We start from the raw sequence: 27,167 nt of genomic DNA, 5'->3' as shown, positions 1-27,167 counted from the left end.
ACCGCATAGGACTAGCTCTTTTTGCCTCATCCCTCATCACCTACACAGCCATTAGCCACACTCTAAGCCATTTATTCAAAAACTATATAGGATATATTCTGAAGTATACCCTATATACCTCAGACTGCTTTTGGCCGCTGGACTAGGCCCTCATTGCTCCAGGCATGGGGGCTATGCAGCCTGATAAAGCTACCCAGGGCCCAGCAGCCTGTGACCACAATGTCAATGGCTATAACCGTTTCATCTGTCGCCGCTCCTGTCGGCGCTGACGTTTCTCGTTGTGCTCTGGTGCTGGGGCGCTACTGTCTGCTGTGAACCAGGGGCCCAGCACATTCACCCACAGGAGGTAAAGGGCCCGGCCTGGAGCCTAGGAAAGAAAAGGTAAGTTGAAACCAGATGGAGGGAGTGAAAGACAAGGGAGAGTTACATGCTCCTGCTTGGCAGCCCCCCAGCCCACATACCAGAAGCCAGAAGGACCAGATGTAGAGGGAGAAGCAGCTGAGCACCTGCACGATGGCTGTCAGCAGGATCACATCCTTAAGGTGCCTATGGATAAAAGGAAGGTTGCCAAAGACAGCACATGGGGCCCAGTTTAACTCCCTGCTACCCTTTTCAAATTGTAGGTCACTGTGGGTCTTGGGCTATCTGGGCCCCAACCCTGGGGCCGCTCACCTGGGCTGGCGGTGGGGGACACTCACTCTGCCATGCCCTGCTCCATGTTGAGGTCCATGCCACCATCCATCAAGGCCCCATCCTCAGAGAAGGCTGCCCGTGCCATTGAGCTCATAGAGTGGTAGCTGGCCCCATATACTGCCAGACTAAAGCCCAGGGCTATCTGCAAAGCAAGAATGGGGGGTATTCAAAGGCCATCCACTGACCCTATGCACTCATCCACTTCCCAGGATGGAGACACTTACCCAGGCCCAAAATGAGGCAGATGAGTAAAAGAAGACCAAGGTCACAAGGCAGTAAATGGCCTGCAAGCAAACACAGGATCAAACTGGAGTCAAAAGCTACCCCTAAACCATGGGCCTCCTTCAATTCTAAGAATTAGGCCAAGCTGTAAAAGGAGCCATGTTCTTATAGGGTTGGGAGAAGAACCCTGCTCCCTGAGTCTCAAATACCCAGACTCTCTTCTGACACCCAACTCGGCCCAGGAAGGAAGCTCTTGTGTATTTGGGGTGGGAGGGCTCTCAAATCCAGCTGGGACTCATGCCCTCATTTCTTTTTGGTTTCTGTTTTGCTTGTACTAGTCAGCACTTTCTCTGTGCCTCCACCTTTTCTCATTTGTTTTCAATTGGAGTTCTCTTCTGGAGCCTTGGCTGTCACAAACCATTACTCCTCATCAAAGAGGGCGAGCACTGTGGGATTATGAGTGGGCACAGAAGTAAGGAGGCAGGCACTTACATTGGCCCCCAGTATGATTCGCAGGTAGAACTTCAGGGTCTCTCTGTTCTCTTCAAATATCTGCTTCTTCCCTCTTGTGCCCACTTTGCCCTTGGGCTGCAGAGGGATGATGAGATGCTGTCAGAGCCTTTCTCTGCCACAGTGCTCCTCACTCTCCCCACCAGGCTAGTTAGCTACAGAGTTCGATCTGCACCTTACCCGGGTCTCTGTGGTGCTCAAGCCTAGCACAATCCCTCGGATACCCACCCATCTTCCAATACATCTTGTCTAGAGCTCATACCATCTTTCCAGCACGCCCAGCTATGATCGTCTCCTCCTAGCCCTGAAACAATTCAGTCCTAGGCTAATATCTCCTCTGGCTCCCCTGGTAAAGAGCAGCTTTGGGCTGACAACCCCTTTAGCGGCACTCCTGAGTGGAGATGGATGGTCCCCTCTCTGGCCTTCGCTGGAATAGTCCAGACCTGGGCTAACGTCCATCCCCCTCAGGCCCCTCAAATCTCTGGCCTGCTCTAGTACTACTGTCTGATACTGACGCCCACATCCCTCTGGCACTAGTTCTGGTATGATCCAGTGCCGCCATCCCTTCCTCCAACCTCCCGGCTCACTCTACTCCAGTCCGGCATTTGGATGGCGCCCCCCTCTGGCCCACCCCGCCTCTTTTGATGTCCTTCCTCTGTTTTCACTCTCCAGGTCCCAGGAGCACTCGGCCGATGCGGACCGCGCCCTATCCATCCTCCTTACCGCCATGGCGCGACGCAAATACTCAGCGGGGGAAACGAGAGAGCGACCGAAACCGCAGTCAGAAGGTACCACATCGGCAACGCATGCACTTCCGGTGCAGACCAAAGTCGTCAGGACCTGGGACGGAAGTGGAGCCCATTTCCTTCCCAAGCCCCGCCCCCAGAGCTGCGGGACTACGCTTCCCAGAAAGCCTTGCGCGGGGGCGGAGGCGGCAGGGATGCGATGGCGGAGTCGCTGCCCCTGGAGGTGAGAGGAAGCCTTCCTCAGGCCTAGCTCCGGACAGGCCCCGCCCTCGGGGTCCCGGGCTTTGGGGAGGGGCTGTCAGACAGCTAGCCCGGCCCCTCCTGCCTGACGGAAACAACCCGCCCGGCCGGTCTTGGGACCTGCAGGCTCTGGGTAACGGTCGCGCCTTTGGGCCACTCCGTCCCCTTAGCTTGGGGGACCGTCCTCTCTTTCCCCATCTGCCCCAGAAGATGACTGTTCTGTCACCTCAGCAAGGACAGCAAGGACAGGCCCTCTGCCCATCCCCTTCCCTTGAGATGGCCGTCCCTTCCCCCTTAGTTCTGGAAGATGTCCGCTCCCTCTCATCGTCCCCGAAGGGTAACCGCTCTTATCCCCACTACCCCCTGAGAGAGACGGCTGCCCTCTCTCCCTGGCAGTGGGAAACAGACTGCTCCCTCCCTGTCAACTCGGCGGAGGGTCTCTGAGGTCCTTTAGCGAGGACAGGTCTGTTTCCCACTCCCTAGGCCGCTAGCGATGGCCGCCCCTGCCTTTTACCTCATGGGATGTTTGCTCCTTCTCCTTAGCCAGGGAAAAGACCCCCATTGGCCAAGAAGATAACAGGTATTGCCCCTAGTGGCCTCTTGGAATGGCCCCTCCTTTTGCCCTGAGGGTTAGCAGCCCCCTCCCAATGCCCACAGGAAACAGGCCACACTTTCCAATCAGTCTTGTAATGATGCTCCCTCTCCTTAGCAAAAATATACCTGCTCCCACCCCATTGAGCCTCCTGTAATAGCCTTTGGCCCCAGGGGCTATCTACTCCATCTCTATAGATCCTATGGATAACCAGTCATATCTCCAGTAGCCCCTTAGGATGGGGTTCATGGGATGGCCACTCCATCCTTACCACTGCTTCCTCTGGTCCTTCTAGAAAGGCCACACCCTTAGCTTAATGAATTGTGCCCTCTCCCTACTCCAGTGATGACAGGTTTGTTCCCCTCTCCCTTTGCTTCTTGGGTTGGCTGTGCAGCCCCAGAAAACATTATGGCCACTACCTTAGCTCAGACAGGCTTCCCTGTTTCTTCCTAGGGAAGGGGTTTGGTCACATCTGGTCCCCATCAGTCCTCTCTTCCCCATGCCCAGCCTCCCTGGCCCAGAAGGCTTTTCTCCCAGTAATTCTCTTCTTGATAATGATGTACTTAATCTCCCTGCCCCTTTCTTGAGCAAATCTTTGGTGAAAATAGAGGTAGAGAACTGGACTGTCTGTCCTTAATTTAATCCAGTAAGTATCCTCTGTGCTCAGCATCTGAGAAGGGGAGAGATCAGAATAGCTGGTGAAGTCAAGCATAAGGAAGGACATCCCAGGGTAGAGGCCCACGCAGGCAAAAGGAAGTAGACATGTTATATTTGTAGGACAGTGGGGAGACTGGGTTGGGGAAGCTTTGGGACCATTGGGTCCAGTCAGGCATGGAGGCCTGGTAGTACTGATTCGTGAGTAAAGAGCTCATCCTGAAAGTACTGGGGAACCCTGAAGGTTTACAGCAGGGGTGTTCTGAAACTGACAACTGCTTTTGTGACAGTGTGCAGAATGGATTAGCAAGGACGAACTTGGAGGCAAGGAGGACAAGTGGATGGAGTCCAGGTCTGGAGTGATAGAAATCTGAGCTACTAATGTAGTGAAGTTGCAAAGGTAGAAATGTTAGTACTAGCAACCCAGAAAGAACTTACAGAACATCTACTAGCTGTCAAGCACACTATATATATGTATATGTGTGTGTGTGTGTGTGTGTGTGTGTGTGTGTGTGTATTTACACACGTATATGTAAAATTCAATCCCCATAAGACTATGATCTAGATTTTAAAAATATCCCCATCTTACAGTTATGGAAGCTGAAGCTCAAGTCAAGTACCTTGCCTGAGGTCACACAGCTAAGAAGCAGTGGAGCTGGGGTTTAAATAAGTGTAGGTTAACCTGGCCTAAAGTCAGTGCTTTACACCTGTATGTGGGAGCAAGGGATAGAAGAGCATGAATATAATCCAAAGTGTTATCAGGTGGGGTGCACTGTTGGCATTGAAGGGAAAACTTGGGAGGAGGGGCTGTTTTGGACGGATGACAGAATATGAGTTTTGGTTGAGATTAAGGTGGTGGTTAAACATTTGGGTGAAGGATCCAGTGGAAAATTGGTAATACTGGACTAGAACTTGGATAATAGGACAATATGGGGACATTGAATTGTTGGTTATTCCTCTATTGGTAAACAGAAAATCAGAAGACTCCAGGTCTGAGCTCTGGGACCCACAGAAGAATCCAGAAACCAGACAATTGGGGTGCTGGGTGAAGCCCTAGAAAGCAGTGTCACAGGACTCAGGAGGGAAGATTCCAGAAGAAAAGAATAGTTAATATCAAATCTTTCTAGGCCTCACAGGCAACTCCTTTCCCAGGACCCTTTAGGGCCTCCAACCTTACCACCCCAGACTCACAGAGCATAGGTGGAGGGCAGACCTGAGCCTGCCAGGCTGGATCTTGCTGGAATCATATCTTAACAGCTAGCTGAGGTGAGTTGGCAGTGAAGATGGGAAAAGACCAGGGTCCTAGAGCTTGACCTGTGAGGGCAGGAGGAAGAGCTGTGACATCCTGAGGATCCGAGGAGGAGCACCTGGCTTGCTGTGTTCTAGATCCTATGCAAGACACTTTGTTGTGTTATTTAATTCTCACAACGATCCATTTAAATCTCACTACAAATGCCATTTACAGATAAGGAAAGCAAGGCTCCCAGAGGTCAGTTGACAGAGTAGGGATTTAAACTAGATTCATCTGGCCCAGTGTTTAGGCTTTTTCTGCCAAACTTGGCAGGAAGTTGGATTCTTATCAGCTGGTACAAGCTTGTACCCAGACAGGGCTCAGGAAAGGTTTATTCACAGTAAAGATACCTGAAGGCTGGAGAGGGGAAGGGAATGCTTCGTGAAGCTTCAGATCCAAGATAAACTAGAAGCCAGTGCTCTGGTGCCCTCAGGCCCACGGTGCTATCAGCTGGAGTTGGTTCCAAAAGTGGCCCACCTCTAATAGCCCCTAATGCCCTGTCTTTTTCCTGCAGATGCTCACATATATTCTGAGCTTCCTGCCTCTGTCCGATCAGAAAGAGGCCTCCCTTGTGAGCCGGGCTTGGTACAGTGCAGCCCAGAATGCCCTTCGAGAGGTAAGGTGCCCACCCTCACCTGGCCCATCCTCAGTTGTTTCTTACCAGCTTGCTCATGGCCCTGCTCATATATCATCCATCCATCCATCCATTCATTCATACATACTCATACGTGCATTCGTACGTACTCGGCTCTGGGTACAGCGCTGGGGCTATACAGATGAATAAGACGTAGTCCCCTAAGGAGCTCACAGTCCAGTGAAGGAGAAAGACAAGCAATATGAACGATCGTGATACTGTATGCTCAGTGCTATGACACTGGAATGAAAGGGTGCAATGGGAACATGAGGAAGGACATCCAAAGGAGACCAGCAGCATCAGGGAAGGCTTCCTGAAGGAATAGGATGAGGATGAAGGTTGGCTTCCAGGCCTGGTAACAGCACAAGTGAAGGCACCAAGTAGAATAGTTCTGGAAATGACCGCACAAGTTCCATATGACTGGAAGCGAGAAGTGTGTGATGAGGTTAGCATGGGGTCAGACTGCAAACCAGCAGTTGTGCCAGGCAGCAGATCTTGGGCTTTTCTCCTGATGACCATGGATGGACCCTGTTAAGGCAAGTGGATGACACGCTGTGATTTGTGTCTTAGAACGCCGCTGTGCAGAGTGGGCTGGAGAGGGCGAGACTGAGCGAAAGGAGGCAGCGCAGCTGGAAGGTGACTGCAGACATCTGTGCTAGTTCGAAAGGGAAGCAATGACAGCTCATTGTTTTAATTTTGATTTCTTTGATTATTAGTGAGGTTGAACAGTTTTTCTCATTAGCTGACCCTTTGTTTTTCCCACTTTTGTTTATTCATGGTCTTTATCTATTTAACTATTAGGGTCTCAATATTTTTCTTATCCATTTGTATGAACTTTTTATACATTAAAGAGATTAGTCCTTTTTATATTTATTGAAATATATTGTTAGGATGTCTGCCTTTGAATTTGATTTGTAGATATGTGCTTTTATTTGTGAGATACAGAAGTTAAATCTCTATGTTGTTGATTCTGAACTTTCTTTTTTATTTCTTCTATTGCTTTTTAAACTTAAAGATCCCTTGCCCCTTCAGAAATTTGATAGACATACACTCATATTTTTCTTCTGTTTTTTAAAAATAGACTTTATTATTTAGAGAAGTTTTAGGTTCACAGCAGAATTGTTTCTTCTATTTTATGGTTTGAATGTTTGTATTAATGGTTTTATTGGTGAAATTTATTTTGATTTATGTTATGAGATAAGAAGCTAAACTGATTAGTTTTCAAATAGCTCAAATGCCATTACATCTAATCTTCTCCCTTTCCCTGTTGGGTTGGAATCCTCCTCTGTTACATATTAAATGTGTGGATAGGCCGAGCGTGATAGCTCACACCTGTAATCCTAGCATTCTGGGAGGCTGAGGCCAGAGGATCGCATGAGGTCAGGAGTTCGAGGCCAGCCTGAGCAAGAGGGAGACCCCATCTCCACAAAAAGTAGAAAAATTAGCCGGGTGTCGTGGTGCCTGTAGTCCCAGCTACTTGGGAGGCTGAGGCAGGAGGATCACTTGAGCCTGGGAGTCTGAAGATGCAGTGAGCTATGATGATGCTATTGCACTCTAGCCTGGCGACCAAGTGAGACTCTGTCTCAGGAAAAAAAAAGAAAGAAAAGAAAGGAAATGTAGAGAGTGACCTCACTGGCAAGAAATTTCCCTGTGAAAGGAAGGAAATAAATGGGGCAGGAATGAGAATGAGAGGTTCAGGTGGGCTTGACAAAAGGATTTTGATTAGGAGAAATTGTGTTTAAATGCTTGAGGGAGAGTCACTAGGTGTAACTCCTCTCTAGAGACCAGTGCCCTGGTGCCAGGGCATACATCTTCACGATGGCCTGCTGGAGAACAGGCGTGTGAGCTATGAATTCCTGCACTCGGCAGAAAGGAGGGCCATTTTCTCTGTCAGATGGCCTTCCAAGTCTGTACACCAGCCTGTAGTCTCAGTTCAGGGTTTCACTGGGTACAACAAAATCCTGGCTTCCACAGTCAAGGTATATGCGTCACTTCTAGCAGGTTCAGGGCATTTCCCAAATGATTTACTCTTATGGTGCCAGCATTGGGAAAGGAGGAAACCATGGTCTAGTTGGTCCCTCTGTGCATGGAGCAGCTGAAGCTGGAACAGGTGCCCTTGCAGTCCTCCTTCATGTGGGTCTAGAAGCATCTTCCTAGGGCCCAGGAAGGGAGTATCCTATACCAGGGCCAAAGTCCAGAACCCAGGAGGCCTGCTTCTGCCTGCTGCTGTGCCCCCACAGACCGAAACAGCCCTAGAACGCTGCTCCTGAGTTCCTGCAGTTTAAGTCCAGGTGGCCCCAGGAGAGGGGTAGACCACCTGCAGGAGGGCTTAGAGGCTGCCCACACCCCACCAAGAAAAATGGTAGGGGGCTGGAGATGGTCTCAAGCCCTCTCCGTCCCTCACATAGCTAAAAGTCATTTAGGCCAGGCCCTGCCCCTCTATCAAGTGGCTATGGCTGCCAGCAGCCAGCCCTCAACTTGGCCCTAATGAGACTGCCAGTGTCTTCCCTTGGCATTTGTCTACCTGGTTCATAGGGAGGAAAGGGGAGAACATTCCTGGCCCCCCAGGCTCCAGAAAGAAGGGAAGGAAAGAAGGAAGCCTGGGCACCTGTACTGCTGTACCACTAGAGCTGGGACCCGCAGGGCTCTCAGGCACTGCTCAGTGACATGTGAGTGGTGAGGGTGGGTGCTGCCTCAGCAACCAGCTCCACCCCACCTCCCCCAGCCATAGTTCACTCCTCAGCGTCAGACTGAGTCATGTGTCTTGCAGGACTTGGCAATGGTGGAGGCAGTTTTTCCCATTCCCTTCTAAAACCTTCCCTCTTATCTGGCATCACCCTCTCCACCCACACACACTGGGATCTGCCCCAGCTCTCCTTAAATCTGACACCCCTGATCCACTGCCCACGTGGGGATCTGTAGTGCGTGCTCCTCTCACCCTAAATGACTGTGCTCTGGAAGTGGGGTCTGGAAAGGGAACCCGGTCAAACCCTGATTCCTGTGAAAGAGGCCAGGAGCTGGTCCTGGTCCCTTACACATGCTTCTTTCTGTCACGACAGCCATGGTGGCCGCCTGTCTCTGTGGCAGAAGCCAGGCTGGTTTCTCCACACCTAGGAATGAGTTCTGTGCTTCCTGGGGGAATCCTGTTGATATATACCTTGCAGGAGTGCATCCTGTGTGTCATTTCTATCTTGCTAATTCATTCATTCATTTATTTATTAATTATTTTTTAGATACAGGGTCTTGCTTTGTTGCCCAGCCTGTAGTACAGTGGCCTGATCACAGTTCACCAGAGCCTTGAACACCTAGGCTCAAGTGATCCTCCTGCCTCAGCCTCCCAAGTTGCTAGGACTATAGGTGTGCACCACCCTTCCTGGCTAATTTTTAAATTTTTTGCAGAGATGGGTTCTCACTGTGTTGCTCAGGCTGGTCTTGAACTCCTGACCTCAATCGATTTTCCCACCTCAGCCTCCCAAAGTGCTGGGATTACAGGCGTGAGCCTCTGATTCCCTTCTGATAGTGTTCTGTGGGGTACAAGTGGCAATGGCAGCTTGTTTTTGCAGTTACTGACAAGATAAGTGTTCGGGGAGCTTGCTTTCCTGCGTCAGGACCATGGTGGTACATTAAAACAAAAGCCTTCTTTGAGTACACTTGCCTGCAACCTGGGCAAGAGGTAGGGAGGTGGGGCTAGGATTTTAGAAGCCAGGGCCTCTTCTCCCTCTTCCCACAGATCTGTTCCATGCAAACTGTACCGACTTCCCTTTGGCTCCCTCTGGCACAAGATCAGGGAAGGTTCTATGACATTATCTCCTTAGTTGGAGGCTCCCAAACTCCTGCACAAGCCAGCTTATTCCCACAGTGTAGCTCCGAGCTTGCCTCCCAATCTTACCCTCCTCCAGTTGTGTGCTCCCCATTCTTGCTCCCCTGTTCTCTACGGCAGGGCGCCTTGTTCTGTTCGCTCCTGCCCACAGAAAAGGGAGGCTGCTCCTTCCTTACCTGAATGGATAAATGTCCCTTCCAGAGATGTGCTGCAGGGATCACCGCACATTTTGAACTCGGGAGCATCCAGGGCCTAATACCGGGTGGCCCCACCTGTTTACACACAAACACACACACATGCATTTTTGCTTACACACAAAACCCATTTTTGCAAACATTCATGTGACTGAGACACTCTGAGGCCACTGGGGGACCTAGGCCTCACTGCCTGCCCCAGACCTTTGCCACCTGGGCCACCGAAGGTTGTGGTGAGTAACATCTACCTCATTTTTCCCCACTTTCAACCGTTCTGAGTGCTGTTTATATGTTCTCTAGAAAGCGGGGGAGGCTGGCTGCTTAGCTAATGCCAAGTCCCTGGAGTAGGAGGCTGAGGCCATGGATTTCAGGGCCTCCTTCTGAAAGTCCCAAAAGTTGGGGTCTAGCATACTTTGTCCCCTCACTCCCTGGGGGCTTCACTGGGCTTCCTCCAGGTCACATCTCAGCCCTCCTGTGCTCAGCCTGCCACCTCCCCATCCTGTCCCTGTCCTTCCCTAGGTATTCAGGCCTGTCCATCACTAGCCTTCCTGCCCTCCCCTGAGTCATTTCCCTTTGAACCCCAGCGTAACTTGTCTTCCCAGCTCCCACTTCCTACCTGAACCCCTCCTCAACCACACATAACATCACACACCACAGTGGGTCCCCATTGTGAAAGGGCCCTTCCCTGACCTGCTCTCAACCTCTGGCTGGTGACTGGGCACCAAACCAAAGCCCAGCACCTCTGAAGCCAGACGGCTAACCCCAGGCTGCTGCTGCTCCTTAGACAAACGTGCGGTACAACATCCCCGTGTCTTCTGCCTCCCTTTCTGCCATCAAGAGCCTGGGCCTCAGGGGCATCTCCTGCATCAGCCTGACCAACCTAGATGGCTCACCCACTTCACACCAGGTGCTGCAGTCTGTTGCCTACCATCTGGGCCCACATCTGCAGAGCTTGTGCCTGGGTGGGGGCAGCCCCACAGAGGCCTCTTTTGTGACCCTGATCCTGGGCTGCCGGGCTCTGCGTGTCCTTGACCTCAGTGGCTGCAACAGCCTCTTCACATCGGGCACACTGCTGTCTCAGCCCGAGACAGCCCAGGGCGTCCGACAGGCATTGAGTGGCCTCCGTGAGCTCAACCTGGCTGGCCTGCGGGACCTAGCTGACCTCAGCTTCAACCAGCTCAGCAGCTGTGCCCCCAGCCTGGAGCGCCTCTCCTTGGCCTACTGCCACCTAACCTTCGAGCTGGGCCCGGCCCTTATCTCCATCGGCCTCCGGGACTCCTCCCCATCCCAATTCTCCTTCCGCAACCTACTGCGATTCGTGAAGGAGAGGGCTGGCAGGCTGCACGCCCTGGACTTGAGTGGCACGGGCTTGCCACCCGAGGCCCTGCAGGCCCTGGGCCAGGTGGCCGGGCTGCAGCTGCAGGAGCTGAACCTGCACAGCTGCCAGGACCTCTCCACAGAGGCCGTGGCCACCCTGTGCCGCCAGCAACCAGGCCTTACCTCCCTGGACCTCAGCGGCTGTTCGGAACTGACTGATGGGGCACTCTTGGCCGTGAGCCGGGGCCTGCAGAACCTGCGGCGCCTGAGCCTGGGGAAGCTGCAGCGACTGACAGATGCAGGGTGTACAGCCCTGGGGGGCCTGCGGAAGTTGCAGAGCCTCAACATGGCTGAGTGCTGCCTGGTGAGCGGGCGGGAACTGGCCCAGGCCCTGGGCTCGGTGCGTGGAGCTCCACTCCGCCTGGAGTCCCTCAGCCTGGCCTTTTGCTCTTCACTGAAGGTGAGTGCACATCATCCCCTTCCTTCCTCTCCAGGGCCGAGGTTGGGGGGACTGGGCCTGTGGCACCTGGGAGGGCCACAGTGTTTGTGTCTAAGGATTACTAGTTAGAACTGAACTCAGGCCACAGTCTGGAAGAGGACAGGCGCCTAGAGATGATGCTGCTGCCAGCACTCCTCCCCAAAGCTCCAGCTCTGGGCAAGGCAGGTCCAAGAGACCAGGGTAGCCCAGCCCATGAGGTGGCCCAACACCTCACATGCCAAGTGCTGGGTGACCGCTGCAGTCTGGGGAGGGGCACTGAAGACCAGCGTTCTAGAGGGTGCGAAGGCTAGAGAAAGGGGGTGATGAATGAGGAAGGCGGGGAAGGGGCAGTGAAGAAGGCACTGGGGTGGGCCTGCGGAAGGTTATGTGACGTGGGAGCAGCAGGGCCATTCCTCGGCTGAGGCCAGGCCCTTCAACAGGGCTCAGCCCTGCCCCCCTGGGTGGAGTTCCTGTCTTGGCAGTGTCAGTCTGTTCCTCTTTGGTGGATTATTTCTTCAGCCCATCCATGTGACCAGGGCATTTTGAGCCTAAACACCGCCTCTCCCCCTTGTTCCTCTGCAAGTGCCCCTCTCCCCTGCCCCACTCCAAGCATCCCTTAGCTGCTCTCTCCCAGGCCCCACGTTCTCGTGCCTCTGCAGCTCCCCTCTCTGCCTCTCTCTACAAACCAGCTTCCTCTCCTCTGCCCTCAGCTCTTACTCCTCAACCCTGCCTTCTCCTGACCTGTGGCAGCCCTACCCCCAAGTGCAGCCTCATAGTTCTGGTTCCAACTAGAGGGAGCACATCTGATTGGCTCAGGCAGGGCTGGTGTCAGCTGTCCACACCCAGTCCAGTGAGCTTTGGTCAGAGGCTGCCTCGGCCCACCCTTCAGCAGGGGCTGGGAGCATAGGCAGGGTGGCTACCCTAGAAATTTCCACCTGCCCCAGCCACAGTCTAGGCCTTTGTCCTCCAGCAACCTCGTCCGGCTCTCCTACCCCCACGGCCCACCCTGGCCACTCCGACCTCTCACTGCCAGCACAGGGACCATGATGCTTCCCTCCTTGGACGCTCTGGTAGCTCCTGTGCCTCCCTCCTGCCCATGGGGCAGGAACCTTAGACAGACCCTTCCTAGGGACCCCTGCCAAGCCTGGTGGCACAGTTACAAGCTGTCACTCCATCCTCTCTCCTCCTACCTCCCCCCTAGGATGCCTCAGTGTTCTCCGTGATCCCGGCGCTGGGCCCGAGCCTCAGGGTGCTAGACCTGTCCTCCTGTGTGACCCTCACCAATGGGACCGTGCAGGCCATCTGCACCTACCTCACCCACCTCTCAGTCCTGCGCCTGGCTTGGTGCAAGGAGCTCTGTGACTGGGGGCTTCTGGGGCTGGGGGAACCAAGTGAGGAACATGCACAGAGGCCCCAGGTGTGGGACCCTCAAGGTCATGGGGTGGGGGCGGCCCCTGGGCTCAGCCGCCCTCCTGCCCCTCCCAAGTCTCTCTAGAAGCATTTAAGGCCAAACTCAGGAAGAACCTGAGATGCAGGGGCTTCTTTCCACAGCCATGCCCTGAGCTGGAGCATCAAGTCTCAGGCCCCAAGGACCCCTCTCCTGAGCCTCAGGGCCCTTCCCTGCTCACGCTGCGGGCCCTGCAGGAGTTGGACCTCACAGCCTGCAGCAAGCTGACTGATGCCAGTTTGGCCAAGGTGTGGGGCTGGGGTATGGATAGGCTGAGGATCGTGGGGCTGGAGCCAGGGGCCTGGGCTACCCCACTTTTCACAGTTCCTTTCTCATTGGCTTCTACTGTCCCTGGCCACGCCCCTGGCTGTGGGTAGAGGAACCTGGAAGGGCCCAGGCTCGGGGCTCCAGCGCCATACTACACCCATCCCACCCTACCCCATCCTTGCAGGTGCTCCAGTTCCCCCAGCTGAGGCAGTTGTCACTGAGCCTGTTGCCAGCACTCACAGACATGGGTTTGGTGGCTGTGGCCAGGAGCTGTCCCAGCCTGGAGCGTTTGGCACTGAGTCATTGCAGCTGCCTTAGTGACAAGGGCTGGGCCCAGGCAGCCAGCTCCTGGCCAAGGCTGCAGCACCTCAACCTGTCCAGCTGCAGTCAGCTCACAGAACAGTGAGTGTGTCCAATGACATTGAGCACCTGGAGCCACAGTGCAGGGGTGGGCTGGGGCCCCATGCTGGGCCAGGCACTCATCCAGCGGCCTCCCCACAGAACGCTGGACACCATTGCGCAGGCGTGCAAGCAGCTCCGTGTGTTGGATGTGGCCATGTGTTCTGGTATCAACATGGCTGCCGTTAGGCGCCTCCAAGCCCAGCTGCCCCAGGTGACCTGCGTCCAGTCCCGCTTCGTGGGAGGAGCGGACCTGACCCTAACGCTCTGAGGTCAGTAACCAGCCCGTGGTTTAGCCTCCTCTCCCTCTGGGGCCCCAGCCCTGGCTTCTCTGTCTCTTGCCTTCCTCTGCTACAGACCGCTTGTCTAGGACTGGGGGTGGGACCAATCTAGGGCAGCCCAGGGGACTATCCGCCCATCTGCCCCACAGCCCAGCTGCAGCCTCTTTCCAGCTACATGTCGCTGCCACAGGCATCTGCTCTCCTGGCCAGGGCCTGGTGCTGAGAAGCAGACTTTGTGCCTCTTGCCTACCCACCTCTCAGACCTCAGGCCTGTGCTCGCCTGTTCCCTGTGGGAGCCATCCCAGCCTCCCCTGAGCACTGGGCTTTAGCAGCCAAGCCCGGGTGTTTGCTGTAAACCCAAACAAGATTAAAGATTCCAGATAGTACCTCCTTGTCTTAAGTTCTCAGACTAAAGTGCCCCTCCCCTCCCCACTTCAGTTGAAGTGGCCTTGGGGCAGGTGGAGAGAACACCAGAGGCCCACAGACAACTTCTTCCTCAGCTTGGCCCAAACCCCCTCAGGTTCCCCGACCTGGGCCTCAAGGCTGGTCCCCACTAGCCTCTCCACCTGGGCCTGGCTTCTTCCTCACATGGCAGGAGACTCCAGAGGCTGGGAGGCCTCTCCCAGCACAACCCCTGGGTGTGCCCTGCAGCAAAGGCGCATCATATGCAGCTGATGTCAGCTGGCGAACACTGTTAAACACGGTACTGGAGGAGGCACTGGGGAGAAGAGGTCAGCAGCATGGAGAAAGGAAGTCAGGGTGGTGGCAGCTTTCAGTTTGCCCTGTGGGCTCCACAGACTGCTGGGCTCTTCTTTCCTCAGGGGGTTGGGGGTCTATGGCCATAGCTGGGCCCAATACTACTTCTGCCTGCAGGGGTTCTGGCCTGTCTACAGCCCCACCTCACCCATACTCCTGAGTTAGGTTTCAATCAGAAGGCAGGGCTTCCTGCACAGACTGGCCTGGGGATGCCTTTTGGAATTTTTTTTTTTTTTTTTTTTTTTTTTGAGACAGGGTCTCACTCTGTCATCCACCCAGGCTGGAGTGCAGCAGCTGATCATAGCTCACTGCAGCCTCCAACTCCTGGCCTCAAGTGATCCTCCCACCTCGGCCTCCCAAAGTGCTGGGATTACAGGTGTGAGCCACCGTGCCCAGCTACCCTTTGGCATCTTGAGCTTGCCCTTCAGTAGAAAGCAGGCCCAGCTTCACATCTCTCCCTTCATGCCTCTCACCAGAGGCCTCCAAGTCCCACAAAGGACACCAGGCAGGGCCATCAGGGTTGAGAACTGAGGTCAGACTGTCAGGAGCCTTCTGGAAGCATGATCCCCAAACTAGCCCATTAATGCTGCCCAGGAAGGCATCCATTTGGGGCAATGCCTCCCCTCTGCCACCTCTCCCTTGGCTGGTGCCCCATACCCCAGGCCATCCTTCTCTGCAGGCCCAGCACTGAGGGAGTTGAAGACTCATATTGCAAATGGGCAATAGCCCCAGCCTGTCCCCACCCATGCCCCACCCCCCAGAATACCAGCCCCCCCAACTGCAGCTGCCCATGCCCAAGTTTGTGGTCCTGGCCTCAATGCCCCATCTCATCCACCAGCGACATTTGAATGTAGAAGGGAAAGACTGTCACCGTCACAGGCTTGGCCCACAAGGTTCAGAGCTGGCTCAACACATACCTAAGAGCCAAGCAGAATTTATTTGTGCTGCAATCTCTGATGGTCAGGATGCCTGCACTTCTCTACCCTCCAGCTTTTAGGGCTGTGGCAGTGGCAGCAGCTGTGGCCCTTGGCCAGTCTCCCTGTCAAGGTTCAGCGATGCTACAGTCATAGCAGAAGTTGAAGTTGGTGGGGGGCGGAGGTATGGGGGGTGGCCGCTCAGGGATGGGCACATTCTCCAGCTCCAGCAACCGCAGCTTGGTCTCCATGGTCAGCAGCTGCTCCAGGTCCAGCCGTGTCTGCTCACTGCCCATGGGACTGCCCAGCAGGGCACTCAGCCCGTCTGTCCACAAGTGGAACTGGGGACGACGGGGCCAGCTCTGTGAGGGCCTGCCCATCTGTTCCCCCTGCCCATCTGCCCAACTCAGCCTGGCCCAGACACTCACCTCCCGTTTAGAGGGGGCAATAAAGTTGAGGTGCGCCTCCTCCTCCCCTCGGTCATAGCTGACTGAGAAGGCCAACTCACACAGGTCCTGGGGAAGCAAGGCAGCAGGGCACTGAGCAGGGAGCAGGGTAGGTGGGGGCAAGTGCAAAGAAGCCCCCGGCCACACTGCATTCACCTTATTCTGCTTCCCGGAGCCCTTCTCCCGGACGTGGGGGCAGTCCTTGCCTGTCAGGAGTGCTCTGATGTCGGCCACAGGAACTGCAGGAAGAAGGCTGGGCTGACCACTGCGGCCCCAGGCAGCCCCGGGGCATGGAGCGGTCTGGGGGGAGCAGGTGTCTGAGCCCAGCTCTTGCCCTCCTTACGCTGCTCAGGCAGGCCTTCTGGGGTGGGCGGGTCAGCGCCCTCCTCCACATCCCCATACTGTAGCACCTTGTGGTTGGGGGACAGGCAACAGAACCACAGCTTGTCTGTGCAGAGAAAGGGGAGGAGGGCAGGAGTGCTGCCAGGGGCCCTGACCCCAAGCCAGCCACCCTCTGCCCCACCCCCTGCCCACTCAGAGACCCTGGCGACGCCGGCTGCTGATCTTGCGGAAGAGGGTCCCCTCGCAGAGGCGGAGCAGACGCTGCTGGCGGATCAGGCCCATGAGCTCTGGCTTCAGTTTCTCTCGAAGCTCCCTGGATTGTTGGGTCGGGGGGAGTCACTGACCAGGACAGACCTGGGGTGTGGCCTATGGGTGCCAAGGAGGGTGGGGCTAGGATTAAGGACCCATGCCTACCGACTCACAGTATGGGAGGAGCTAGTGTCCCCTCCTGATGCAGCCGCTCGGTCTGCCGCAGCCGCAGCACCTCCCCGTAGGTGAGCACGTTCACCTTGGTGCGGAAGAGCTCCAGGGAGGTGGGCTTCAGGGCCAGCGTGCGGGCCAGCTGCTCCCGTACCACCTGCATGACCTGGGGCGCCCCAAGCTCAGCTCAGAACCTGAGCTCTGTGCCCCTGCCCAGAAAGGCCCCCTGCCCTGGCCCAGGTTTCCCAGCTCCCTGCCTTGTCAAAGTCCTCCTGTGTGGCCCGCATCTCCTTCCAGGTCTTGTTCAGCAGCTGGATGCCCACGCAGAAGAGCTCATGGAAGCTCTGGTCTTGGCCGAAGAACATGGGCGAGAAGTCCTGGGCCGTCTCGGAGCCTGGAGCGGGGGGGCAGGAGGGGCTCAGGGAGAAAGTGTGTGCAGCCCCTGGCCCTCTCTGCCCTTCCGCCCCCTGTTCCTAGACACGCTGCACCAGCTGAGTCCCACTCACAGGGCTCCCCAACACGGAGCAGCTCACACAGCAGCACCGTCAGCTGGATGCTGCTCCGGGCAAAGGGGCACTCATGCTTGTCCTCGCGGCTACTGTTCTCCAACACAAACTGGGGTGGGGGGAGCAGAGAATGGGGTGGACAGTCACGGCTAAGCCCAGAGACCTTGCCATGGTGGGGGTGCTGCCAACCCCCGCCCTTCCCTGCACTGACCCGGCTGTATGCACTGGGTGCATGTCTGGAGAAGTACAACATGTTATCCAGGGCCAGCAGGCCAGGGGGCACGCGCTCTAGGTCCTGCCCTGGGTTGCTATTCTGGGGGAAGGAGGCACAGGCAGTTCAAGAAGGGCCCCACCCTCTGGAACAACAACAGCCCTGGGCTGAGGCAGGGGTGGGAGCTGGGTTGGGGTCACTCACAGAGAAGCCCAGTTTGCGGAACTCTCGGGCACAGAGGGAACGGCGACGGTCAGCACTCAGCCCAGTGCCCAGGGATTCCCCCTCTGACTCAAAGGCGGCCTGGCGCAGGGCCTGCAGCTGCTCCCGCTGCTCCTGGGATTGTTGTTGGGGGGAGTATCAAGACTGTACATTCAAGGCCAAGACTCCTAGTCTTGTGCCCCCGCAAATACATCTACCTGGCTATAGGGGTCCAGTGGCGTCCGCATGCGAGGCTCCAGCAGCCCCAATGTGAGGGACTGCAGGACATACAAGTGATGAGCCATCTCGTCACCCAGGGGTGCTGCACTGTGGATGATGTTCTGGAAGACAGCCCATCGTGGGGGTGAATGTGGGCTCACTGGGAGAGGAACAGGGAGGGGGTTCCCTGGCCCCCTCCCTCCTACCTTATAGATGAACTGGTGAAGGTTTCTCTGCCAGAGGTAGTCAAGCATGTGCTGAGGGAGTGGGAAGGGGGCTTAGATGACTTAGCCTCAGAGTGGAGCACAGCACCCGCCAGCTGCTGCCCCCATCCAGCCCCCGGTGGACACTCACCTTACGTTCTGCCTGGCTGGCCCCCTGCAGCAAGGCTGTGAGCAGTGCCATGGCCTTGGTTTGCAGCTGCTGATTCATCCTGTGGCAAGAAGAGGACTCAGCCGAATACCCAGGGTCTGGCCCTATCGCCCCGTCTGTACCCCACCCCCAGGTGCTTACACCTGCAGGTGCACCAGCAGCCTATCCAGTGGCACCTCACTCTTGACCAGCTGGCCCAGGGCAGGGCTGCTCAAGGTCACACTCTCCAACAGCCGAAGGGCCAGGGGCTGCACAGAGGCATCCATCAGGTTCATGTTCACATAGCACACAACCTATAAAAGGGGTAGGGACTGTCACCGCCTCACCATCCTGGAAGGCCATGTCTAGCACTGTCCCACAGCCCCTACCCACTACCCCTAGAAAAGCCCACCCACCTTCCTGACAAAGGGGATGCTGAGCGTCTCCCAGGACACCACGCCATGTTCCATGAGCTCCATGAAGGCCCTCAGGCCGAGGGCCAGCACCTCCCCTAGGCTGAGGGGGACATCTGGGACTGAGCAGGACCAGACCAGGATCCACAAGCCCCACCATGTCCCCCAGTCACCACAGCCCTGTGCTCACTCGTCCCCATCCTCAATGATGGTGCCTAGTCTCTGAAGCCCATCACGGCTGATGACCTCCTGGGCAAAGGTCATGTCTGAGGACAGCAGGACGAGGCGTCTCAGGGCTTCCCGGCGCCCTTCACGATTCCCACTCTGCAGCCCACCCAACAGCTGCTCAGCCTCAAGGTCCTGGTAGGGGCGGAGCACGAGCAGAGGTGAGGAGGCTGGGCACTGTAAGGGTGGGAGCCGGAGTGCGGGGACCCTGGTGTCCACTAGGTGGCGCACTGCTGGGCTGGGGCCAGGCCTCCAGACCTGGGGCAAAGGCGCCGGGCAGAGGAGGCCAGCGGAGGGGCAGGGAAGGAGGGGCAGGGAAGGAGGGGCGGGAAGGGAGGGGCATTACTGGGGCAGTACTGAGACACAGGATGCTGCCGTTCTTGATCTCTGCGCGGTTCTGGGGAAGACAGCAGAGGGGGCAGCAAAGTCAAGGTGGGCTCTGAGGTTATCAATTGGGGTGTCAGGGAGAGAGTGTGGGGGTCAGTAAAAGAAAGATCACATTTCAGACGGGGAGATGAGTCCGAGGACCCAGGGCCACGTGGGTTAGAAGGGCGAGAGGGTGGAGTGTGGGGGTCTGGGGGGAGAGGGGACTCACATTCTCGGTGATGTATCTCCTGTGCCCATCAGCAAACTGCAGGGCATAGCGCTCAGAGTGAGTCAGGCCCCACCTGCGGGTGCGGAGGCTCTGTGAGGCAGGTAGGGGCGCCCCTGCCGCCGCCCCTCCGCCACCCCGCGGCCCGGCTGGCCCCACTCACGCGTCGCACACTTCCTTCAGCACAGCGGCCAGGGGCTTTGCCTGCAAGTGGAGCGGTCACTTACGGGGCAGAGGAGGAGGGGCTGGGGAGGAGCCTGGGGGAGGGGTGGGGTGGGCTGCTCCGAGGGGAAGGGGGCGACCCAGAGGTAGGCGGTGGGGCAGATGGAGGCAGGACAGGCCTGGAGACCTGGTCCAGCTGGATGAGCTGCGGGATGGCGTCACGCATCTGGACGGCAATCTTCACGACGTTCCGCGGAGGTGCCATGGTCCAGCCGGGGCGTGGGCGCCTGCACTTTCTACAGACTGTGCAACCTCTGGCCGAGGGCACACCTGGCCCGGAGCCCCTGGGGACAAGGAGGGCGTTCCTCTGTCCGCGACCAAGCCCCAGGGTAGTGGCCCGCACTCACGGTCCAGGCTTCAGCTCCTGGCCAGGGGCTGCGGCCTTCCCAATGGAGGCTAGTTCCGGGTTGGAGTCCAGGGGTAGGAAGGTAGAACGGCGCCTGCCCTGTCCCGCCCCGGCGAGGCGGCCCCGCCCCGCCCCAAGGTGCGGCAGGTGGGGGCGGGGAGGGCAGGCTGCGCCACCTCCCGTTCCAGTTAAGGTGACCCACCCAGTCCCACCACCAATCCAGCAAAGTCCCAAGGAGGGGTGGAAAGAACCAGGTCAGAGATAGCCTTAGGCACGGTCTTTATTCACTTGGACACTGTACAAATATTACAATTTCCTTTTGCTGCAAAAAGTATAAAAATAATCTTTTATATAGGAATCCATTTGTTACTGTAAATCTTTCTAAATCTCTGCAAATGGCTCTAAATGAGGGTAAATGAATAAATGGAAATAAGGGGGGCTATGGGGCGGCGGGAGCTGGGCAATCCTCAGGGCCAGACCGCCCAGATTCCTAGCTAGGGACCTCTGTTCCTTCTTGTTAGTGCCTCCCCGCCACCACGGGCAGGTTTCCAGAGCTAAGGGCCCAGCAGAAGAGGGGCACATGAGAGGTCCAGGAGGAGCTGGAGGGCGGAGGGTGGAGGGGTGGGGAGCAGTGAAGGAAACTAGGGGTGGTGCTGGCACGTGCCCAGCTCTACCCCACCCTTCTCTCCCAGGGGCAAACGGGCTGGCAACAGGGCAGTGGGGCTGGACAAGCTGCCCTATGGGGGTGATGGCAGGTCCTCGGTTCTGTGCCACTGGGTGGCAGCCGAGCCTGGGTTGGGGAAGGCCCCAGAAAAGGAGAGACAAACGCTTTGGCTCCACGGTGGTGGGGGCTGAGCCCCTTTTCCCCTGCACTGTGAGCACAGTGCAAGTGCCAGTGCAGGAATGGGAGCTGTGGCCAGAACTGTGCAGAGGGGAGGCTGGGGAAGCCAGGAGTCTGTGGCTCTCAAGCTGTGTAGGGGTGGGTCGGGGGAGGTCCCCAGGCAACCCCCAGGTCTGGGTCCCAGCCACACAGGGCATGGTCCTGTCAGTCAGAGGTTGAGAACAGGCACATCAAAGAGGTCACAGACACCTTCACTCTCGTCCAGGTTGTAGATGTAATCGTGGTCTCCCGGGGGTGGAGAAAGACGGAGGAGGGGGGCAAACACTGCAGAGAGCAGTAGGCTGAGGCCCTAGCCGAGGCCCCACCCAGCAGCTGCCCAACCCCCTGCCCACACCCACCTCCCACCTTCCCGGGCCACCCACCTTCTGAAGACATCAACTCCTCCAGTAGCTCGGAGCTCATGCACTCTGGGAGGGGAGAGAGAGCTGTCATGTTCTGGATCCCACCACTCCACCCACCAAAGCCCAGGAAAGGGAACCCCCACCCGCCCATCAGGAGCTTTACCCTTTGTCCCAGGTACCAAGCACAACCATAAGGTCCTCAGACGGACAAGAAAACAGCCATACGACCCAACAGGCTGTGCTGTGTCCCTTACTCCCGCCCCCAGGGAAGCCTGCAGCCTACCTCGTGTGGGATCAAAGATTTCTGACAGCTCTTTGGGGAGTTCCAGAACTGCAAAACAAGGAAGCCATGCTCAAGGCACAGAGGTCCAGCCTGGTCCCACTGCAGCCCCTGCCTTCCTCAGATCCCATACCACCCACCCTGGGGCTCCACACAGCTAAGGCAAGATGGGCCCTGCCCTTGGTTAAGCTGGCATCACCTGTTGGTCTCACCTGTTAGACCTGAACTCCTCAGTGCTGAGCCCAGGGCACCAAAGACCCACTGCAGGTAACTGGTACAGCCTTTCTAACTCAGAGGTGCTGCAGAAGGGCAACAGACTCCCCTCCCTTTCTGGGCTCTACATGCACCCCCTGTCTGATAGAGGATGCGCCATCCATCCCCATCTAGCTGAGCACCTGCTCTGTGCAAGGCTCAGAGACCACACCCCGGGTCAGGTCACCAGGCAGAGGTGGAGACAGACATTTCAAGAGGGGCTAGTGCTGCAAAGCTCTGACCAGGACACATATGGGAAGCAGAAGAAAATGAAACCAGAGAAGACCTCAAGGAACTGCACATGCCAGGCTCAGGAGCTAAGATTTTATCCAGTGGGCCTTAGGGAGCTATTAAAAAGGTGCTTTTGGGCCAGGCATAGTGGCTCATGCCTGTAATCCCACCACTTTGGGAAGCTGAGGCCGGAGGATCGCTTGAGGCCAGGAGTTCGAGACCAGCCTTGGCAACATAGCGAGACTCTGCCTCTACAAAAAATAAAAAAATTAGGCAGGCATGATGGCACATGTCTGTAGTCCCACCTACTTGGGAGGCTGAGGCGGGAGGACCACTTGAGCCCAGGCATTAGAGGTTGCAGTGAGCTATCAATCAGCCACTGTTCTCCAGTCTAGGTGACAGAGTAAGACCCCTATCTCTTAAACAAAAACAAACAAACAAAAAAAAAAAGTACTTTTGTAAACAGAAATGCTACAGTCAGATTTGTGTTTCAGGAAGATCATTCTCTCAGGGTAAAGAGGAGGATGCTGAAGAATCTAGAACAGAGGTGGACAGGAGTCAACCTGACCGTTAAGGATGCAAGAGAGACAGGCTGAGATATCTGGGACAGAATGCTTAGCTAACAAGGGGTGGGCAGCAGAGGAAAAGAGAAGAGATGAACTGGAGTGATATACAAGGGTCAAGCCTGGGTGACTAGGGCTGACGGTAGGGTGCACACTGAGGTGGAAAAGCGAGTTGTGGGAGGAAAATGAGTTCAACTGAGGACACGTGGGAATGAAGTGTCCGTTGGATGTGCAGAGGATGGCAGGCGGACACCGCAGGGTGGGGATTGGGCAAGAGACCTAGGTGAGGCGGCAGCTGGGGGTTCACCCACCCAGAGTCAGGGCCCCCTCCAGGTATAGAATGGGATGGAGCCCCAGAAAGTGCCAATGTTTAAGGAAGTGTCAGGGAGAGTTCAGGGAGAAACCAGTGAGGCAGAAGAGCCAAGAGCTGGCATCATTAAAGCCAAAGGAGGAAAGAACGTTAGCACGGAGCAAGAGAGCACTGAAGCAAAGACACTCTAGAAATGTGCTGGATTCGGCAACTGGGTCTTCAGCAACTTCTCAAGAGTGGCACTGCTGTAGTGCCAGAAGTGGGGGGTGACTGCTGCAACCTGAAGGGTGACCAGGAGATCAAGATGTGCAGGGCAGTACACATTACTTTTTCAAGGAGTCCAGACAGAGAGGAGACAGGGAAGGTGAGAGGGAGGACACAGAGGAGGAGTATCAATTAGAGAGGCAAGAGAGGCTTAGTGTTGCTCCAAGGGGTGGCAGGCAGGGCTTGAGAGAGGGCCAGCGAGTTCTGTGCTAGCCCAGGAAGGGGAAAAAGGGCACCTCACCCTGGCTGGCAGAGAGCTCTGTATCAGAGGGGTTCACAGGAGAGCTGGGTTCCAGCCCCAGTGCTGCTCCTGACCTAGGACTGGGCAGAAGCTGGATTCTCCCTGCCCCGGGGTGCACAGGTACTCACCGCCTGTGGGGTCTGCCTTGATGGGCTCAAAAGAGGTAGAAGGGTTGGGTCCGGATGAACTGCTGCTGTTGCTGCTGCTGCTGCTGCTGCTGCTGTCCAGCAGGGCAGAAGACTGCAGTGGTCGGGTGTCCAGTGCTGTCGGGCCCAGCGGGAGTGAGCTGAGCTCACCACTGTCTTTGCTATCAGTTCCAGCGCCACCACTCACTGCAACCACAGCCCCCGAACCCAGTCACAAGAGGGCAGGAAGTGGGTCATTGAACCTAGTTGTGCCAGAACCTGTGGCCAGGGTGACCAGTCTTAATTCCCAGAACCAAAGAGAATTAGGCATTGCCAGTTGCCCCAGAAGAGGTAACCTGGAAATGAGTGACTAAAGGAGACAAGGCCACAAGGCCTATAGGAGAGAGACTCGTGGATATGTCTGCTGTGGCCACACTTCAAGAGGGGCTGCCAGGGCAGGTGAGACACCAGTGGATCTAGGAGAAACTGTCACCATTAATGGCCCTTTACAAGTCAGATCTTTCCTGTTATAAAGGGATCAATCATTCAATGCCATTGCAAAGGGAGGCTGAGTGGAGACCGGGAAAGGGACAACCCCCTCAAAGTCTCTTCCAACTCTGAGCATGGCATTCCACAAAACAGAGGTGGTGCCTCATGGACCCCAGAAGATAATCCTATCACCAGCTCCCATCATGCCTCACCTGAGATCTCAGCTGCTGGGCTGGCCACCCCTAGGACTTCGGTGGTGCCAGGGACATGGGTGGAAGTGGTCAGCTGGGGACTGCTTGGACGTGAGGCTTCCTGGGACTGGACTAGGGCAGGCTTGGGCAAAGGTGGAGGGGTAGAAACAGCAGGTGGGCTCTGCAGCAGATCTTCAGGTGGCGGCACAGGCACAGCCACAGGTGGTGAGCTCCATGCCTCCTTGTTCACCAGCAGCACTTCAATGGGGCCACTCACACTCTTTAGGTGAATCTGGTACTTCTTCTGTCCGTTGAGACCCTGGAAGTAAGTGGTAGGGGATACGGGACAGGTGGAATTGGAAGTAGGCTTGGCTCCTGCCTGACCTTGGGTCAGGGCCAGTGTCCTCTCCCACCCAGGCTGCCCATCCTCCTAGATAACCCCAAACCCCAGGCGTCCCCCTACCTGCCCCACCCGGGACTTATCAGGCTCCACAGCTAGCACCCGCCCTCAATCGACCCCGCCTGCCCGGGTTTAGCACCCACCTCTGGGATGGGCACCTCCAGGCTGGTGCCCGATGGGGCCCGGATGGCCAGGAGGGTGTCTCCTAGAATGACAAGGAGAATGGGTCAGAGCCCATGGGTTCAATCTGAGCTAGGAAGGGAGGTACTTTCCCCTGAGGCAAGGCAGGAGACCATGGTCTCAGGTACTAGACAGTAGGCCTCACCCATCCCCCACAGTGGGTGGACAAAGCTAAAGCCTTTCTCTCTCCGAGGCCAGGGTCAGTAATGAGGAAATCTGGGTTCAAATATATAGAGTGAAAGATCGCTAGCCATGGGCACCTCACTCTTCGATTGACGGGGCTGATTTCTAGGTACAGGTGTTTTGGCTAAGACCAATGTCCCTTTCCCAGGACTAGCCTGAGGAACACAAGATGGAAAAAGAACAGCTCCTGTATTCACAATGCTACTAACCTAACTACAGGTTAAAAGAGGGCACCACTGTCCCCTGCACACAAGCATGCAAAAGCCTGCTTGCAAAAGCACACATGTGCGTGCGCACGCACATACGCACATACACACACACACACACACACACACACACACTCTCTCTCTCTCTCTCTCTCTCTCTCTCTTCCTCCACCTCCCCCTTGTGCCTCTATCATGCCCAAGAAGCCAAATCCAGGGACAATGCAGATAGGAGCAAATCCAGGAACCTGCTCCAGAATTCTTATATCCTCTTAGTATAGTTGGCCCTCACAGGGTCCCAGTGACCCTCAAAAAGACTTATCCTGCCTGGTTCCTCTTTGAGCAGGCCCCAGGATCTTAAGAGATGGAACTCTCCTTGGGCACTTGGCCCAATACTCAGGGCTATAGCTCAGCCCAGCCCCACCCCCATGTCCCCCTATCCAGGCTCTGCTCACCAGTAAAGCATCTGCAGATGTCCTCATGAGTCACGTAGGCCAAGGTGTGGGGGTTAAGGAGAATGGCTGATGTCCTGCCTATGGCGACGAATGGCAGGCTACAGAGAAGACCCAATTCTTTAGCAGAGGTCTGACATACAAGCCCCCAGAGAAAGTTCTGGGGGCTGGGGTCCACATGGGGCTGGATCACAGGCCAATACTGGAGAAGAAGGGGCTCTGAGGAAGGGGCCCGAGGCTGGGACCTGACCAGAGGCTACAGGACCACCCTCCCAAGAGGGACCAGGCCCAGGGCACACAGAGAAAACCCAGCTGGACCAGAGGGCCCCTTGCCCACTCCCCCAGAGCAGGGACCCGCAGGAGGATATCAGCTGTTCTGCACGTCCTCTGTGACGTTCCGGATGCTCTGCTGCACCCACACCTTGTGCTGGTCCAGTTCTTGCTCCCGCTGCTGCAGCTCCTCGATCTCTGCCTTGAGCTCAATCAGCTTGTCAGCAATCTCTCGGGTATTGCAGCCAGGCCCCACACCCCTGAGCCCAGGGAGTGGGGCTGAGAGGGACTGCTAGGAACTTTGGGTCCCATGGCCCCTGTCCTCTCCTGCACCCTCCACCCCACACCCCTGACAGACAATTCTGGACAGGATACCACCCTACTGCCCTCTCAGATATCCCCACTCACTTCCACTGGATGCTGTTCTTGGATTTTTTCTCGATCAGCCCAATACCTTCTAACACGTTGGTAATGTCGTAAATCCGCCGCTTCTGGCGCACAGCTAGGGTGTCAGCTGCCTGGCAGACAGAACAGAGTGGAGAATGCTCAGCTCCACTATCAGGTGTACCCCAGCTACCTTGAAACGTGATCTGGGAGCGCGGTAGGTTGGGTCCCAACCCTGTAGTGCCTCCCAGGCACTACTGCAGCTCAGGACCGCAGGGTGAGAAGAGACCTGGCACGGTCCTGAACTGATGTTCTGATGCTCTATCCCCACGCCAGGCAGGAAGGGCCACGAGGACGTGCATCTGCAGCCCCAAGCCTACCACACAGCTGACGCTCAGTGGCCTCGGCCGAATGAATGAAACAGCCCCGGCCTCTCTCCTGTGAGAACGCACACGATGGCGGCTGGCTCTTGGAAGACCCAGCTGGGCCACCCCGGGGGTTCCCGCTACGGGCCCAGGCCTGGTCCACCATCCCCGCCTTGTCACCCCTTAGCCCGGGCCGCACCAGCTTGAGGTCAAGCACGCCGTCCTTGGCCTCCTGCAGAAGAGACACGAACTTGGTGGTGAGAAGTCCCAGACTCTTCTCGTGCCGGCTTGGGGTGCCCGGGGGCGGCGGCGCCTGTGGCCCGGCCTCTGCCATCGCGCCCGCCCGCCGCCTCCCCTCAGCCAGGCCCGGCCAGGCCGGCGCCGCCGCCACTTCCGCTTCCGTTCCTGGCCGCCCGGCAGCCGGAGCCAGCGCCGATACTTCCGCTTCCGCCCCGCGCCTCTTCCAGGGAACCTGGCGCAATTTCTGCCTACGGAAACTGACGCAAAACTTCAGGGACCATCAGCAAATGTCCAACTGCCGAATAAGACGAAACTACCTGGGGATCCTAGGAGACTTGACAGGTTAGGGAGAA

General features: G+C 56.5%; 4 protein-coding genes across 8 annotated transcripts; 1 reads left to right on the top strand and 3 right to left on the bottom strand.

Moving 5' to 3' along the window:
* Positions 1-51: 51 nt before the first annotated feature.
* On the bottom strand, positions 52-2,263 carry TMEM208 (transmembrane protein 208). Its single transcript, XM_045533491.1, has 6 exons — positions 2,149-2,263; positions 1,408-1,503; positions 918-977; positions 699-835; positions 462-546; positions 52-367 (listed from the first exon to the last, which is right to left on the bottom strand). Exons 1-6 carry the CDS (start codon positions 2,152-2,154, stop codon positions 230-232), a joined length of 522 nt encoding a protein of 173 aa, XP_045389447.1. The 5' UTR covers positions 2,155-2,263; the 3' UTR covers positions 52-229.
* Positions 2,243-14,171, top strand: LOC123625197 (leucine-rich repeat-containing protein 29-like). Of its 5 annotated transcripts, XM_045533486.1 has the most exons (8): positions 2,243-2,394; positions 5,463-5,564; positions 10,381-11,373; positions 12,593-12,808; positions 12,943-13,086; positions 13,290-13,507; positions 13,607-13,776; positions 13,935-14,171. In XM_045533486.1, exons 1-7 carry the CDS (start codon positions 2,371-2,373, stop codon positions 13,773-13,775), a joined length of 1,866 nt encoding a protein of 621 aa, XP_045389442.1. In that variant the 5' UTR covers positions 2,243-2,370; the 3' UTR covers position 13,776; positions 13,935-14,171. The 5 variants fall into 5 exon arrangements, with proteins under 5 accessions (XP_045389442.1, XP_045389444.1, XP_045389443.1 ...); XM_045533487.1 differs by having other exon boundaries at positions 2,244-2,394; positions 10,435-11,373; positions 13,607-14,171; XM_045533488.1 differs by lacking the exon at positions 12,593-12,808 and having other exon boundaries at positions 13,607-14,171.
* Positions 14,172-15,430: 1,259 nt separating this feature from the next.
* Positions 15,431-20,042, bottom strand: ELMO3 (engulfment and cell motility 3). The gene is made up of 20 exons (XM_045533477.1): positions 19,731-20,042; positions 19,545-19,585; positions 19,385-19,457; positions 19,136-19,186; positions 18,755-18,924; positions 18,568-18,667; positions 18,314-18,465; positions 18,155-18,233; positions 18,007-18,057; positions 17,800-17,922; positions 17,585-17,716; positions 17,381-17,482; positions 17,170-17,278; positions 16,921-17,057; positions 16,666-16,829; positions 16,444-16,556; positions 16,245-16,349; positions 16,058-16,140; positions 15,884-15,970; positions 15,431-15,796 (listed from the first exon to the last, which is right to left on the bottom strand). The coding sequence occupies exons 1-20, from the start codon at positions 19,806-19,808 to the stop codon at positions 15,584-15,586; spliced, it is 2,163 nt and encodes a 720-aa protein (XP_045389433.1). The 5' UTR covers positions 19,809-20,042; the 3' UTR covers positions 15,431-15,583.
* A 169-nt stretch (positions 20,043-20,211) lies between these two features.
* E2F4 (E2F transcription factor 4) lies at positions 20,212-26,982 on the bottom strand. The gene is made up of 10 exons (XM_045533478.1): positions 26,774-26,982; positions 26,234-26,343; positions 25,924-26,085; positions 25,559-25,602; positions 24,681-24,742; positions 24,159-24,456; positions 23,461-23,664; positions 21,475-21,522; positions 21,213-21,257; positions 20,212-21,114 (listed from the first exon to the last, which is right to left on the bottom strand). The coding sequence occupies exons 1-10, from the start codon at positions 26,906-26,908 to the stop codon at positions 20,999-21,001; spliced, it is 1,224 nt and encodes a 407-aa protein (XP_045389434.1). The 5' UTR covers positions 26,909-26,982; the 3' UTR covers positions 20,212-20,998.
* Between the last annotated feature and the right edge of the window lie 185 nt (positions 26,983-27,167).

Source organism: Lemur catta, chromosome 20 (assembly GCF_020740605.2).
Source record: "Lemur catta isolate mLemCat1 chromosome 20, mLemCat1.pri, whole genome shotgun sequence".
NCBI classification, from domain to species: Eukaryota; Metazoa; Chordata; class Mammalia; order Primates; family Lemuridae; genus Lemur; species Lemur catta.
Note: the sequence above shows the minus strand (reverse complement) of the source record. Positions and strands in the feature narration are given on the sequence as shown.